This window comes from Pseudophryne corroboree, chromosome 9 (genome assembly GCF_028390025.1).
Source record: "Pseudophryne corroboree isolate aPseCor3 chromosome 9, aPseCor3.hap2, whole genome shotgun sequence".
NCBI classification, from domain to species: domain Eukaryota; kingdom Metazoa; phylum Chordata; class Amphibia; order Anura; family Myobatrachidae; genus Pseudophryne; species Pseudophryne corroboree.
Genome location: NC_086452.1, coordinates 396,703,511 through 396,715,967, shown reverse-complemented (window position 1 = coordinate 396,715,967; position 12,457 = coordinate 396,703,511). Strand labels below are relative to the sequence as shown.

Here is a 12,457-nt window from a genome sequence, read left to right as displayed (position 1 = left end):
GAATGAGGTGGAAAACCTGGATATATGAAGTTGAATTTCAGCTACAAAAGGGACGTATGTTTTTAATGTAGTATTGTATACTGAATTTGTGGCGCCTTGTGATATCTTACTCCTATCATTTTCTTTCACTTGCCCCCTAACTGTACATTCTAGTCTCTGTACTGGGCTCTGCTCTGACCAACCTCTTTAGCTCACCTACCCAACATCAGCTCCCATGCGAATTTGGGTCATGGTTTCGGTTTAACGCACTGAGAGATCAAGGTGTGCTGTTTGCTTATTAACACTTTAACGTTAACAAATGAGAAATAGGGCTGTAATCTAAGGGTTAAATTAAATTCTTTATCTGCACTCATTAGTTATGGGTGTCTGACGGGAGCTTTTCAGTTGTTTTGCCGCTGGCACCCATTAATTTTGCTTGCACCCCCCTGAAGTGTGAAGCAGGAATCCGCTCAAAGTCTCAAATTGTATTACAGGATTATGTATACTAGGAAGTTTTAAGTGGAGATGGCAGTTGTGCAAATAAAGATAGAATTAGTATTTTTGTATTAGCCGGCCTTTCTGGTAGGCGCAGAGTTGCTGCTTTTCTCCTGAAAAAACGTTAGAATGACTGGTGTAAGCTAATGTATTTGCCTGTTGCTTATATTTAAAGGCTGCCTGGGAGACACACAGTTTTGCTTCAGATTTCGTCAATCAATTGGCAGGAAATCGTCCTTACACTGTGTCTTGGATCAGACAGACAGAGATTCACCAGTTTATTTAAAGGTTTGATTACTTGCAGTATAAGCGAATAGCAAAAGTAAACTAAAAAGCTAACTGAAGCAAGATCTTTTGGTGTAGGCTTACAATGTGATTGTTGTAATCAGCAGGTCTTACCCCGGAGAAAAGACCTATTGAATATACTGATATTACAGTGTGTGAGATGGTGACTGCACACACACGTGTTTCATCAGATTGCATACGTTTAATGTTGCTGAAAGATGATCCCCAAATCTATAGAACTACTGGGCTGTAATCATTTATCACTTAATTTTTTTATTACATTTTTTTTTTTTTTTTTAATTTCTTTTAACAATTTGGTAAGCAGCTCCTGAGGATTGGGACACCACGACTATATATTGTGTATGCATTCCAGTTTATTAGAATAAATTGCCTTAAATAGCGCACTATAAAACATATTATGTAATCCTTTGGTTCCCAAACTCTGTCCTCAAGGTTCCACAACAGTACAGGTTGTAAGGATATCAATGTCTGAGCACAGATAGCTAAATCAAATGGACGGAAGTCCTAATTAAGCCACCTGTGCCCAAGCATGGTTATCCTTAAAACCTGGATCGTTAAGGTGCTCTTGAGGACCAAGTTTTAGGAACCTCTGGTGTTATCTGAAATACAACTATAAAATTCAAAGGATAGTTCAGTAAATTCCAAGATGCTTAAAGGGGGTGTAGTCTAAAGCAGATAACAAACACATATATGCAAGTTGGGCCAATGTGTGATCCACAACAAATCTGATTTAGTCTAATAAGTTTTAATGTAAATTATGCAGATTGCAGTGGTGTGATGTTCCATGTCTCGCGTGATTAGGAAAGCATTAGGAACATAACCTACATTGTCCAATTATCTCCAGTAATGTTTACGTATGAAAAAAGTATTCATATTCTTTTTTTCTGTGGTTGTTTCATATCTCTCCAACAGAAAGATCCATCCTGTTTCTATGGTTACGTTTATTTCCGACAAGTCCGTGACAAGTCTTTGAAAAGAGGCTATTTTCAAAAGGTAATTAATAACGTGGCAGCTGCCTTGAGCTGTCTTCCGCATGGGGATGTAATTAACCTGAGATCACCCCTTGTTGGCTTTGCGTCCTGGAGGATATCTCACAGTGTTATGAATCCTGTGGTTTTGGAGTGAAGAACAAGTGTTGTGTTACTTACATTTACCAAGGCTAAGCAACGTCCTCTCTGTAAGATCCACTCATCTGAAACGCATAATAATACATAGGTGCAGGGCTGATGCAGAACGCTATACTTCCTAGTATCTGCCCTGCCATTACCGTTTCTGTTGTGAATCGGGAACTGCATACACCTGTCCTGAAGTAAGCAGAGGGTCCCCCCCCCCCCCCCTAATAACAACACATGGAAATTTAAACCTCACAAATCAGTTTATTTAACGGCAGATAACCTGAAGAATTAGACCCCACATGGGTCACGTTTTCCATCTCGTCCAGAAGGAGCACTGTGTATGACCAACTGTCCATTTTAAAAATCCACAGGTGACCAGGAAAACATGAACTGTGTGGGGTCCTGAGGACAGAGTTTGAGGACCTGTGGATTAGACACCGTAACCCGTGATATTATTCAAACCCATTCCCATTATGTACAGCAATTTTGATATCCTCTCTTGAGGTCCATACACACTAGACGAGCCCCCGCCAACGCTGATATTGGCAGCGGCGGGATGCTGGCATCAGCAAGTGCATACACACTTGCCGATGCCAGCACGGAAGTGAGGGGGGGGGGGGGGGCGGCAGGGGGAACGACGAGATGCAGCATGGCTGTTGTTAACGATGTGCGGGATCACGCATTGTTAACGACACAACGAGATTGTAAAAGATCTCACTCAGATCGTCCCTTCTGAACGATATCTTTTATTATCTCGTCTAGTGTGTATGGCCCTTTAAACTGGACATACACTATACAATTATCTGTCATGTAATCTGCCAGATCTGGCTGGTTGGAATGAAAATCTGGTAATGGGTGAGAGCAAATGACCATTGACCATTTGCTCCGAAACACTGGAAATTAGACAGAACCTGTCCGTTATTTAACCAATTTGTATGAACAACAGTTTTTGCCCATTTTCCAGTGTTTGGGAGCAAATGGTTGATTATCATTTGCTCTCATCCATTACCAGATTTTCATTCCAACCAGCCAGATCTGGTAGATGATCTGCCACATAATTGTATAGTGCAGTGGTTCCCACACATTTTTGAGTCATAGCGCCCTAGAGTACGTATAAAAAAAAATTTCACGGCACCCCTATGCCAAAAGTGTGCTATTCAGAAAAATATATTAAATTAAGTAAATTGTGTTTATATGCCATCCTTAGGGTCAGTTATGTGGTGAGGGACAGGATTCACTTTTGTTTGTCCACATATTTTATGATTGGACGCCACAAGCACTGGTTTTGTCTATTACATTGACCATAAATAATTTGAATTTGATCCTGGACCACCAAACCAGGGCACCCCTGCAAGTGTCCTGAGGCACCCAGTTTGAGAACACTGGTATAGTGTATGCCCAGCTTTAAGCATAATGTTGACTTATCTATTTTTGCAGTATCAGCATTCCCTGCCATAGACTAAGTTGGAACCGGTCTGTAGCTGTCTGTCATGCTCTTGCCATCCACAGCTGCAGGGACCCCTTGGTGCTTTATAACCGAAAGGTTCTAGAGCTTTGGATCTGCTTCTGACACTTTGGGAATGGGGATCTGCTATTAAGAGGTGTACCTAGGTGGACACAATGATTAGTGAGTAATATGTTCTGTTTACTTGTTGGATTTAAATCGTAACTCTTTTTTTTGTTTGGTCAGTCCTTAGTTTTGATCAGTAAGCTGCCATACATCAACTTCTTCCACACTGTGGTAAAGCAGATTGCCCCTGAGTACTTTGAGAGGAGTGACCCGTGCTTGGAAGCAGGTAACATTCAACATCTAATCTTAGTGTGAAACTTCTTCAGGGGTCATTGAATGAGAGGCAGGCTCCACTAAATACACTGTAAAGTGTTTTTAGTGCAGGGTATACAGGCATTCTTTAACACTGGAGCAATAACTTTCCAAAAATATTTTCATTAAAGGGTTCTGTATGAGTTACCGATGGACGGGATGCCGGCGGTCAGTATACGGACAGCGACATCCCGTCCATCAGAATCCCGACAGCCCCCCATTTAGCCCCCTAACCCTCAACTTTTCCCTATCCTAACCCTCCCTTGTGAGTGCCTAACCCTAACCCTCCCTTCTCCGCTGCCTAAACCTAACCGTCCCATTTGGTGCTTAACGCTAACCTCCCCTTCCATGTGCCTCACCCTAACCCTCCCTCCCCGGTCCCTAACCCTAACCTTCTCATGCCAACATCCTAAGCCTAACCCCCAGATTGGGATGCCGGCTGTCTGTATTTTGACGCCAGCATCCCGTTTTGCATTGGTATTTCGAGGCCGGGATTGTCTCCTCCCTCAGGATCTCAGCGTCGGTTTATCGACCACCGGGATCCCGTTCGTCGGGAAGCTAACTGCGTCCCCTTTTTAATACTAATAATCATGCTGCAAAATCTATTATCCATTATTCATGTGCACATTTAGTACGTGCTTTATACGTTAAAAAAACAAACAAAAAACTATGTATGTGTATATATGTGTGTGTGTATATATGTGTGTGTATATATATATATATATATATATATATATATACACATACACACATATACACACACACACAGTATATTTAATTGGAGCTTTTCAGCAGATCTTTTTTTGTGTTTGTTTGGGAAAGGTAGCTATAAAGCAATTTATATACACTGCTCAAAAAAATAAAGGGAACACTAAAATAACACATCCTAGATCTGAATGAATGAAATATTCTTATTAAATACTTTGTTCTTTACATAGTTGAATGTGCTGACAACAAAATCACACAAAAATGATCAATGGAAATCAAATTTATTAACCCATGGAGGTCTGGATTTGGAGTCACACTCAAAATTAAAGTGGAAAAACACACTACAGGCTGATCCAACTTTGATGTAATGTCCTTAAAACAAGTCAAAATGAGGCTCAGTAGTGCGTGTGGCCTCCTCTTGCCTGGTCTCCGGAGGGATCTTCTCCCAGACCTGGACTAAAGCATCCGCCAACTCCTGGACAGTCTGTGGTGCAACGTGGCATTGGTGGATGGAGCGAGACATGATGTCCCAGATGTGGTCAATTGGATTCAGGTCTGGGGAACGGGCGGGCCAGTCCATAGCATCAATGCCTTCGTCTTGCAGGAACTGCTGACACACTCCAGCCACATGAGGTCTAGCATTGTCTTGCATTAGGAGGAACCCAGGGCCAACCGCACCAGCATATGGTCTCACAAGGGGTCTGAGGATCTCATCTCGGTACCTAATGGCAGTCAGGCTACCTCTGGCGAGCACATGGAGGGCTGTGCGGCCCCCAAAGAAATGCCACCCCACACCATTACTGACCCACTGCCAAACCGGTCACGCTGGAGGATGTTGCAGGCAGCAGAACGTTCTCCTTGGCGTCTCCAGACTCTGTCACGTCTGTCACATGTGCTCCGTGAGAACCTGCTTTCATCTGTGAATAGCACAGGGCGCCAGTGGCGAATTTGCCAATCTTGGTGTTCTCTGGCAAATGCCAAACGTCCTGCACGGTGTTGGGCTGTAAGCACAACCCCCACCTGTGGACGTCAGGCCCTCATACCACCCTCATGGTCGTTTGAGTAGACACATGCACATTTGTGGCTTGCTGGAGGTCATTTGGCAGGGCTCTGGTAGTGTTGCTCCTTGCACAAAGGCGGAGGTAGCAGTCCTGCTGCTGGGTTGTTGCCCTCCTACGGCCTCCTCCACATCTCCTGATGTACTGGCCTGTCTCCTGGTAGCGCCTCCATGCTCTGGATACTACGCTGACAGACACAGCAAACCTTCTTGCCACAGCTCGCATTGATGTGCCATCCTGGATGAGCTGCACTACCTGAGCCACTTGTGTGGGTTGCAGACTCCGTCTCATGCTACCACTAGAGTGAAAGCACCGCCAGCTTTCAAAAGTGACCAAAACATCAGCCAAAAAGCATAGGAGCTGAGAAGTGGTCTGTGGTCACCACCTGCAGAACAACTCCTTTATTGGCGGTGTCTTGCTAATTGCCTATAATTCCCACCTGTTGTCTATTCCATTTGCACAACAGCATGTGAAATTGATTGTCAATCAGTGTTGCTTCCTAAGTGGACAGTTTGATTTCACAGAAGTGTGATTGACTTGGAGTTACATTGTGTTGTTTAAGTGTTCCCTTTATTTCTCTGACGTCCTAGTGGATGCTGGGAACTCCGTAAGGACCATGGGGAATAGCGGCTCCGCAGGAGACTGGGCACATCTAAAGAAAGCTTTAGGACTAGCTGGTGTGCACTGGCTCCTCCCCCTATGACCCTCCTCCAAGCCTCAGTTAGATTTCTGTGCCCGACGAGAAGGGTGCACACTAGGGGCTCTCCTGAGCTCTTTGTGAAAGTTTTAGTTTAGGTTTATTATTTTCAGTGAGACCTGCTGGCAACAGGCTCACTGCATCGTGGGACTAAGGGGAGAAGAAACGGACTCACCTGAGTGCAGAGTGGATCGGGTTTCTTAGGCTACTGGACATTAGCTCCAGAGGGACGATCACAGGTTCAGCCTGGATGGGTCCCGGAGCCGCGCCGCCGGCCCCCTTACAGAGCCAGAAGAGCGAAGAGGTCCGGTGAAATCGGCGGCAGAAGACGATCCTGTCTTCAGATAAGGTAGCGCACAGCACCGCAGCTGTGCGCCATTGCTCTCAGCACACTTCACACTCCGGTCACTGAGGGTGCAGGGCACTCGGGGGGCAGCGCCCTGAGACGCAATAAATCGATAAAACCTTATATGGCTAAAATAAATGCATCACATATAACTCCTGGGCTATATGGATGCATTTAACCCCTGCCAAAACATATAGAAAAACGGATGATAAGGACGCCGAGAAAGGGGCGGAGCCTATCTCCTCAGCACACTGGCGCCATTTTCCCTCACAGCTCAGTTGGAGGGAAGCTCCCTGGCTCTCCCCTGCAGTCACTACACTACAGAAAGGGGTTAAAAAAGAGAGGGGGGCACAAATTAGGCGCAGTATAAACAATACAGCAGCTATAAAGGGAAAAACACTTATATAAGGTTATCCCTGTATATATATAGTGCTCTGGTGTGTGCTGGCAAACTCTCCCTCTGTCTCCCCAAAGGGCTAGTGGGTCCTGTCCTCTATCAGAGCATTCCCTGTGTGTGTGCTGTGTGTCGGTACTTTTGTGTCGACATGTATGAGGAGAAAAATGATGTGGAGACGGAGTAGAGTGTCTGTAATAGTGTTGTCACCCCCTAGGGGGTCGACACCTGAGTGGATGTACTGTTGAAATTGCGTGACAGTGTCAGCTTTGTATAAAAGACAGTGGTTGACATGAGACAGCCGGCTACTCAGCTTGTGCATGTCCAGATGTCTCATACAGGGGCTCTAAAGCGCCCGTTACCTCAGATACAGACGCCGACACGGATACTGGCTCCTGTGTCGACGTGAAGAGACAACCGTGATTTCCAATAGGGCCACACATTGCATGATTGAGGCAATGGAAAATGTTTACACTTTTCTGATAATATGAATACCACCAAAAAAGGGGTATTATGTTTGGTGAGGAAAAACTTCCTATAGTTTTCCTGAATCTGAAAAATAAAATGAGGTGTGTGATGATGCGTGGGTTTTCCTCCGATAACAATTGATAATTCTAAAAAGTTATTGGCAGTATACCTTTTCCCGCCAGAGGTTAGGGTGCATTGGGAAACACCCCCTACAGGGGATAAGGCGCTCACACGATTGTAAGAACAAGGGCTCTACCCTCTCTTGAGATGGCCGCCCTTAAGGATCCTGCTGATAAAAAGCAGGAGGGTATCCTAAAATGTATTTACACACATACTGGTGTTATACTGCGACCAGCAATCGCCTCAGCCTGGATGTGCAGTGCTGGGTGGCGTGGTCGGATTCCCTGACTGGAAATATTGATATCCTAGATAAGGACAGTATATTATTGCCTATAGAGCAATTAAAAGATGCTTTTCTATATATGCATGATGCACAGCGGAATATTTGCCGACTGGCATCAAGTATAAGTGCTTTGTATTCTACCAGTAAAGTGGTCAGGGATTCCAAACGGCATTTGGAAGTATTGCCTTAAAAAAGGGGATGTACCCTAGGTCGCCTCTCAAAATAAGACGCCGTATTATCAGGCGCAGTCCTGGTTGGCAAGCGGACAAAAGGGTTCCTCTTTTCTGCTCGTGACAGAGGGAGAGGAAAATGGCTGCAGAGATCAGCCAGTTCCCAGGAACAGAAACCCTTTTCCGCCGCTGCCAAGCCCTCAGTATGACGCTAGGGCTTTACAAGTTCAGGCACGGTGGGGGCCCGTTCTCAGTGAATTTCAGTGCGCAGTGGGCTCACTCGCAAGTAGACCCCTGGATCCTTCAGGTAATATTTCAGGGGTACAAATTGGAATTCGAGACGTATTCCCCTCGCCGTTTCCAAAAAGTCTGTTTTACCGATGTCTCCCGCTGTCAGGGAGGCAGTTTTGGAAGCCATTCACAAGCTGTATTCCCAGCAGGTGATAATTAAGGTACCCCTCCTGCAACAGGGAACGGGGTATTATTCCACACTATTGTGGTACCGAAGCCAGACGGCTCGGTGAGACCGATTTTAAAATCTAAAATCTTTGAACACTTACATACAGAGGTTCAAATTCAAAATTGAGTCACTCAGAGCAGTGATTGCAAACCTGGAAGAAGGGGACTACATGATGTCTCGGGACATCAAGGATGCTTACCTTCATGTCAAAATTTACCCTTCTCACCAAAGGTATCTCAGGTTATGGTACAGAACTGTCACTATCAGTTCAGACGCTGCCGTAGGGATGGTCCACGGCACCCCGGGTCTTTACTGAAGTAATGACCGAAATGATGATATTCCTTCGAAGGAAGGGAATTTTAGTTATCCTTTACTTGGACGATTCCCTGATAAGGGTAAGATCCAGAGAACAGTTGGAGGTCGGTGTAGCACTATCTCAGGTAGTGTTGCGGCAGCACGAGTGGATTCTCAATATTCCAAAATCGCAGCTGGTTCCGACGACTTGTCTTCTGTTCCTAGGGATGATCCTGGACACAGTCCAGAAAGAAGGTGTTTCTCCCGGAGGAGAAAGCCAGGGAGTTATCCGAGCTAGTCAGGAACCTCCTAAAACCGAACCAAGTCTCAGGGCATCAATGCACAAGGGTTCTGGGTAAAAATGGTGGCTTCCTACGAAGCAATCCCATTCGGCAGATTCCACACAAGAACTTTCCAGTGGAACCTACTGGACAAATGGTCCGGGTCGCATCTTCAGATGCATCAGCGGATAACCCTGTCACCAAGGACAAGGGTGTCCCTCCTGTGGTGGTTGCAGAGTGCTCATCTTCTAGAGGGCCGCAGATTCGGCATTCAGGACTGGGTCCTGGTGACCACGGATGCCAGCCTGCGAGGCTGGGGAGCAGTCACACAGGAAAAAAATAAATAAAAAATATCCAGGGCTTATGGTCAAGCCTCGAGACAAAAATATCCTGGAACTAAGGGCCATTTACAATGCCCTAAGTCAAGCAAAGCCTCTGCTTCAGGGTCAACCGGTATTGATCCAGTCGGACAACATCACGGCTGTCGGCCACGTAAACAGACAGGGCGGCACAAGAAGCAGGAGGGCAATGGCAGAAGCTGCAAGGATTCTCTGCTGGGCGGAAAATCATGTGATAGCACTGTCAGCAGTGTTCATTCCGGGAGTGGACAACTGGGAAGCAGACTTCCTCAGCAGACACGACCTCCACCCGGGGGAGTGGGGACTTCACCCAGAAGTCTTCCAACTGATTGTAAACCGTTGGGAAAAACCAAAGGTGGACATGATGGCGTCCCGTCTTAACAAGAAACTGGACAGATATTGCGCAAGGTCAAGGGACCCTCAGGCAATAGCGGTGGACGCTCTGGTGACACCGTGGGTGTACCAGTCAGTGTATGTGTTCCCTCCTCTGCCTCTCATACCAAAAGTACTGAGAATCATAAGAAGGAGAGGAGTAAGAACGATACTCGTGGTTCCGGATTGGCCAAGAAGGACTTGGTACCCGGAACTTCAAGAGATGCTCACGGAAGACCCGTGGCCTCTACCTCTAAGAAAGGACCTGCTCCAGCAGGGGCCTTGTCTGTTCCAAGACTTACCGCGGCTGCGTTTGACGGCATGGCGGTTGAACGCCGGATCCTGAAGGGAAAAGGCATTCCAGATGAAGTCATCCCTACCCTGGTCAAAGCCAGGAAGGATGTAAGCGCAAAACATTATCACCGCATTTGGCGAAAATATGTTGCGTGATGTGAGGCCAAGAAGGCCCCTACAGAGGAATTTCAACTAGGTCGTTTCCTCCATTTCCTGCAGACAGGACTGTCTATGGGCCTAAAATTAGGGTCCATTAAGGTTCAAATTTCGGCCCTGTCGATTTTCTTCCAGAAAGAACTGGCTTCAGTACCTGAAGTTCAGACATTTGTAAAAGGGGTACTGCATATACAACCTCCTTTTGTGCCTCCAGTGGCACCTTGGGATCTCAATGTTGTTTTGAGGTTCCTTAAGTCACATTGGTTGAACCACTCACCACTGTGGACTTAAAATATCATCTTACATGGAAGGTGACGATGCTGTTAGCCCTGGCTTCAACCAGGCGTGTGTCAGAATTGGCGGCTTTTATCATATAAAAGCCCTTACTTAATTTTTCATTCTGACAGGGCAGAATTGAGGACTCGTCCTCAATTTCTCCCTAAGGTGGTTTCTGCTTTTCACATGAACCAACCTATTGTGGTGCCTGCGGCTACTAGGGACTTGGAGGACTCCAAGTTACTTGACGTTGTCAGGGCCCTGAAAATATATGTTTCCAGGACGGCTGGAGTCAGAAAATCTGACTCGCTGTTTATCCTGTATGCACCCAACAAGCTGGGTGCTCCTGCTTCTAAGCAGACTATTGCTCGTTGGATTGGTAGTACAATTCAGCTTGCACATTCTGTGGCAGGCCTGCCACAGCCAAAATCTGTAAAAGCCCATTCCACAAGGAAAGTGGGCTCATCTTGGGCGGCTGCCCGAGGGGTCTCGGCTTTACAACTTTGCCGAGCAGCTACTTGGTCAGGGGCAAACACGTTTGCTAAATTCTACAAATTTGATACCCTGGCTGAGGAGGACCTGGAGTTCTCTCATTCGGTGCTGCAGAGTCATCCGCACTCTCCCGCCCGTTTGGGAGCTTTGGTATAATCCCCATGGTCCTTACGGAGTTCCCAGCATCCACTAGGACGTCAGAGAAAATAAGATTTTACTTACCGATTAAATCTATTTCTCGTAGTCCGTAGTGGATGCTGGGCGCCCATCCCAAGTGCGGATTGTCTGCAATACTTGTACATAGTTATTGTTAACTAAATCGGGTTATTGTTGTTGTGAGCCATCTTTTCAGAGGCTCCTTTGTTGTTATCATACTGTTAACTGGGTTCAGATCACAAGTTGTACGGTGTGATTGGTGTGGCTGGTATGAGTCTTACCCGGGATTCAATATCCTTCCTTATTATGTACGCTCGTCCGGGCACAGTATCCTAACTGAGGCTTGGAGGAGGGTCATAGGGGGAGGAGCCAGTGCACACCAGCTAGTCCTAAAGCTTTCTTTAGATGTGCCCAGTCTCCTGCGGAGCCGCTATTCCCCATGGTCCTTACGGAGTTCCCAGCATCCACTACGGACTACGAGAAATAGATTTATCGGTAAGTAAAATCTTATTTTTTTTGGGCAGTGTATATTCGGTATACACTTTGGTGCAAATAAGCCACTAATATATAAATGGGACAGATTAATTTTTTTATAGCACCATTCTTCTGTCTGTGTCTTATACTTTTCACACTGACATTTTAAGTCCTACGTATGAGGTTCCTTGATCACACACTTACATTTAGTATTTCTCCCTGGCTCCTCCTATCTTGTGGCATGCCCTCTTTTACCGTCAGACTTTTTTTTTTAACCAGCTTCCCTGTCTTCAAGTATGCCTCTTTAAACTTTCACCTTTCCATCCTAGTTCACCCCCGTTCCTGCTCTCTCTCTGCAGTCTCTGACCTCCTCTCCTCATTGTGTCCACCCATATTCCCTATAGATTGTAAACTTATGCAAGGCGTGCTTTCCCCACTTCGTCTTCTCTCTAATGATTATGGTAACTACCATGTAATCATGTATCTATGGGAATTTGGGTGTAGTATGGCTGACCGGCGGTCTCCTGACCGCCGGTCAGCTTACCGACGCCGGGATCCCGGCAGCATACCGACGCCGGGATCCCGGCGGGGAGGGGCGAGTGCAGCAAGCCCCTTGCGGGCTCGCTGCGCTCGCCACGCTGCAGGCTCGGTGGCGACCTGTGGTCGCCACGGGTTCTATTCCCACTCTATGGGTGTCGTGGACACCCACGAGTGGAAATAGTCCCTGTTGGTCGGCATACCGACCATCGGGATACTGAGCCGGTGGGATGGTGGAGGAGGTCATGTGACTGTCGGTCAGCAGACCGCCGGTCACATGAATACCACCCGGGAATTTTAGATGCTGTCTGTACTTACGGCTGTCTATTTTCTCCCTTTGTGTGG

At 46.4% G+C, this 12,457-nt stretch overlaps 1 protein-coding gene across 2 annotated transcripts in view; it reads left to right on the top strand.

The window, feature by feature from the left end:
- The window catches only part of DENND6A (DENN domain containing 6A), a 138,760-nt gene that overhangs the window by 21,215 nt on the left and 105,088 nt on the right, over positions 1-12,457 (top strand). For both annotated transcript variants that reach the window (XR_010186961.1, XM_063940861.1), the window contains exons 4-6: positions 650-762; positions 1,693-1,773; positions 3,586-3,691. Coding sequence is in view for 1 of the 2 variants with exons in the window: in XM_063940861.1 (XP_063796931.1) it covers positions 650-762; positions 1,693-1,773; positions 3,586-3,691 (300 nt within the window). In the remaining variant the exon portion in view is untranslated. The remainder of the gene's footprint in view (positions 1-649; positions 763-1,692; positions 1,774-3,585; positions 3,692-12,457) is intronic.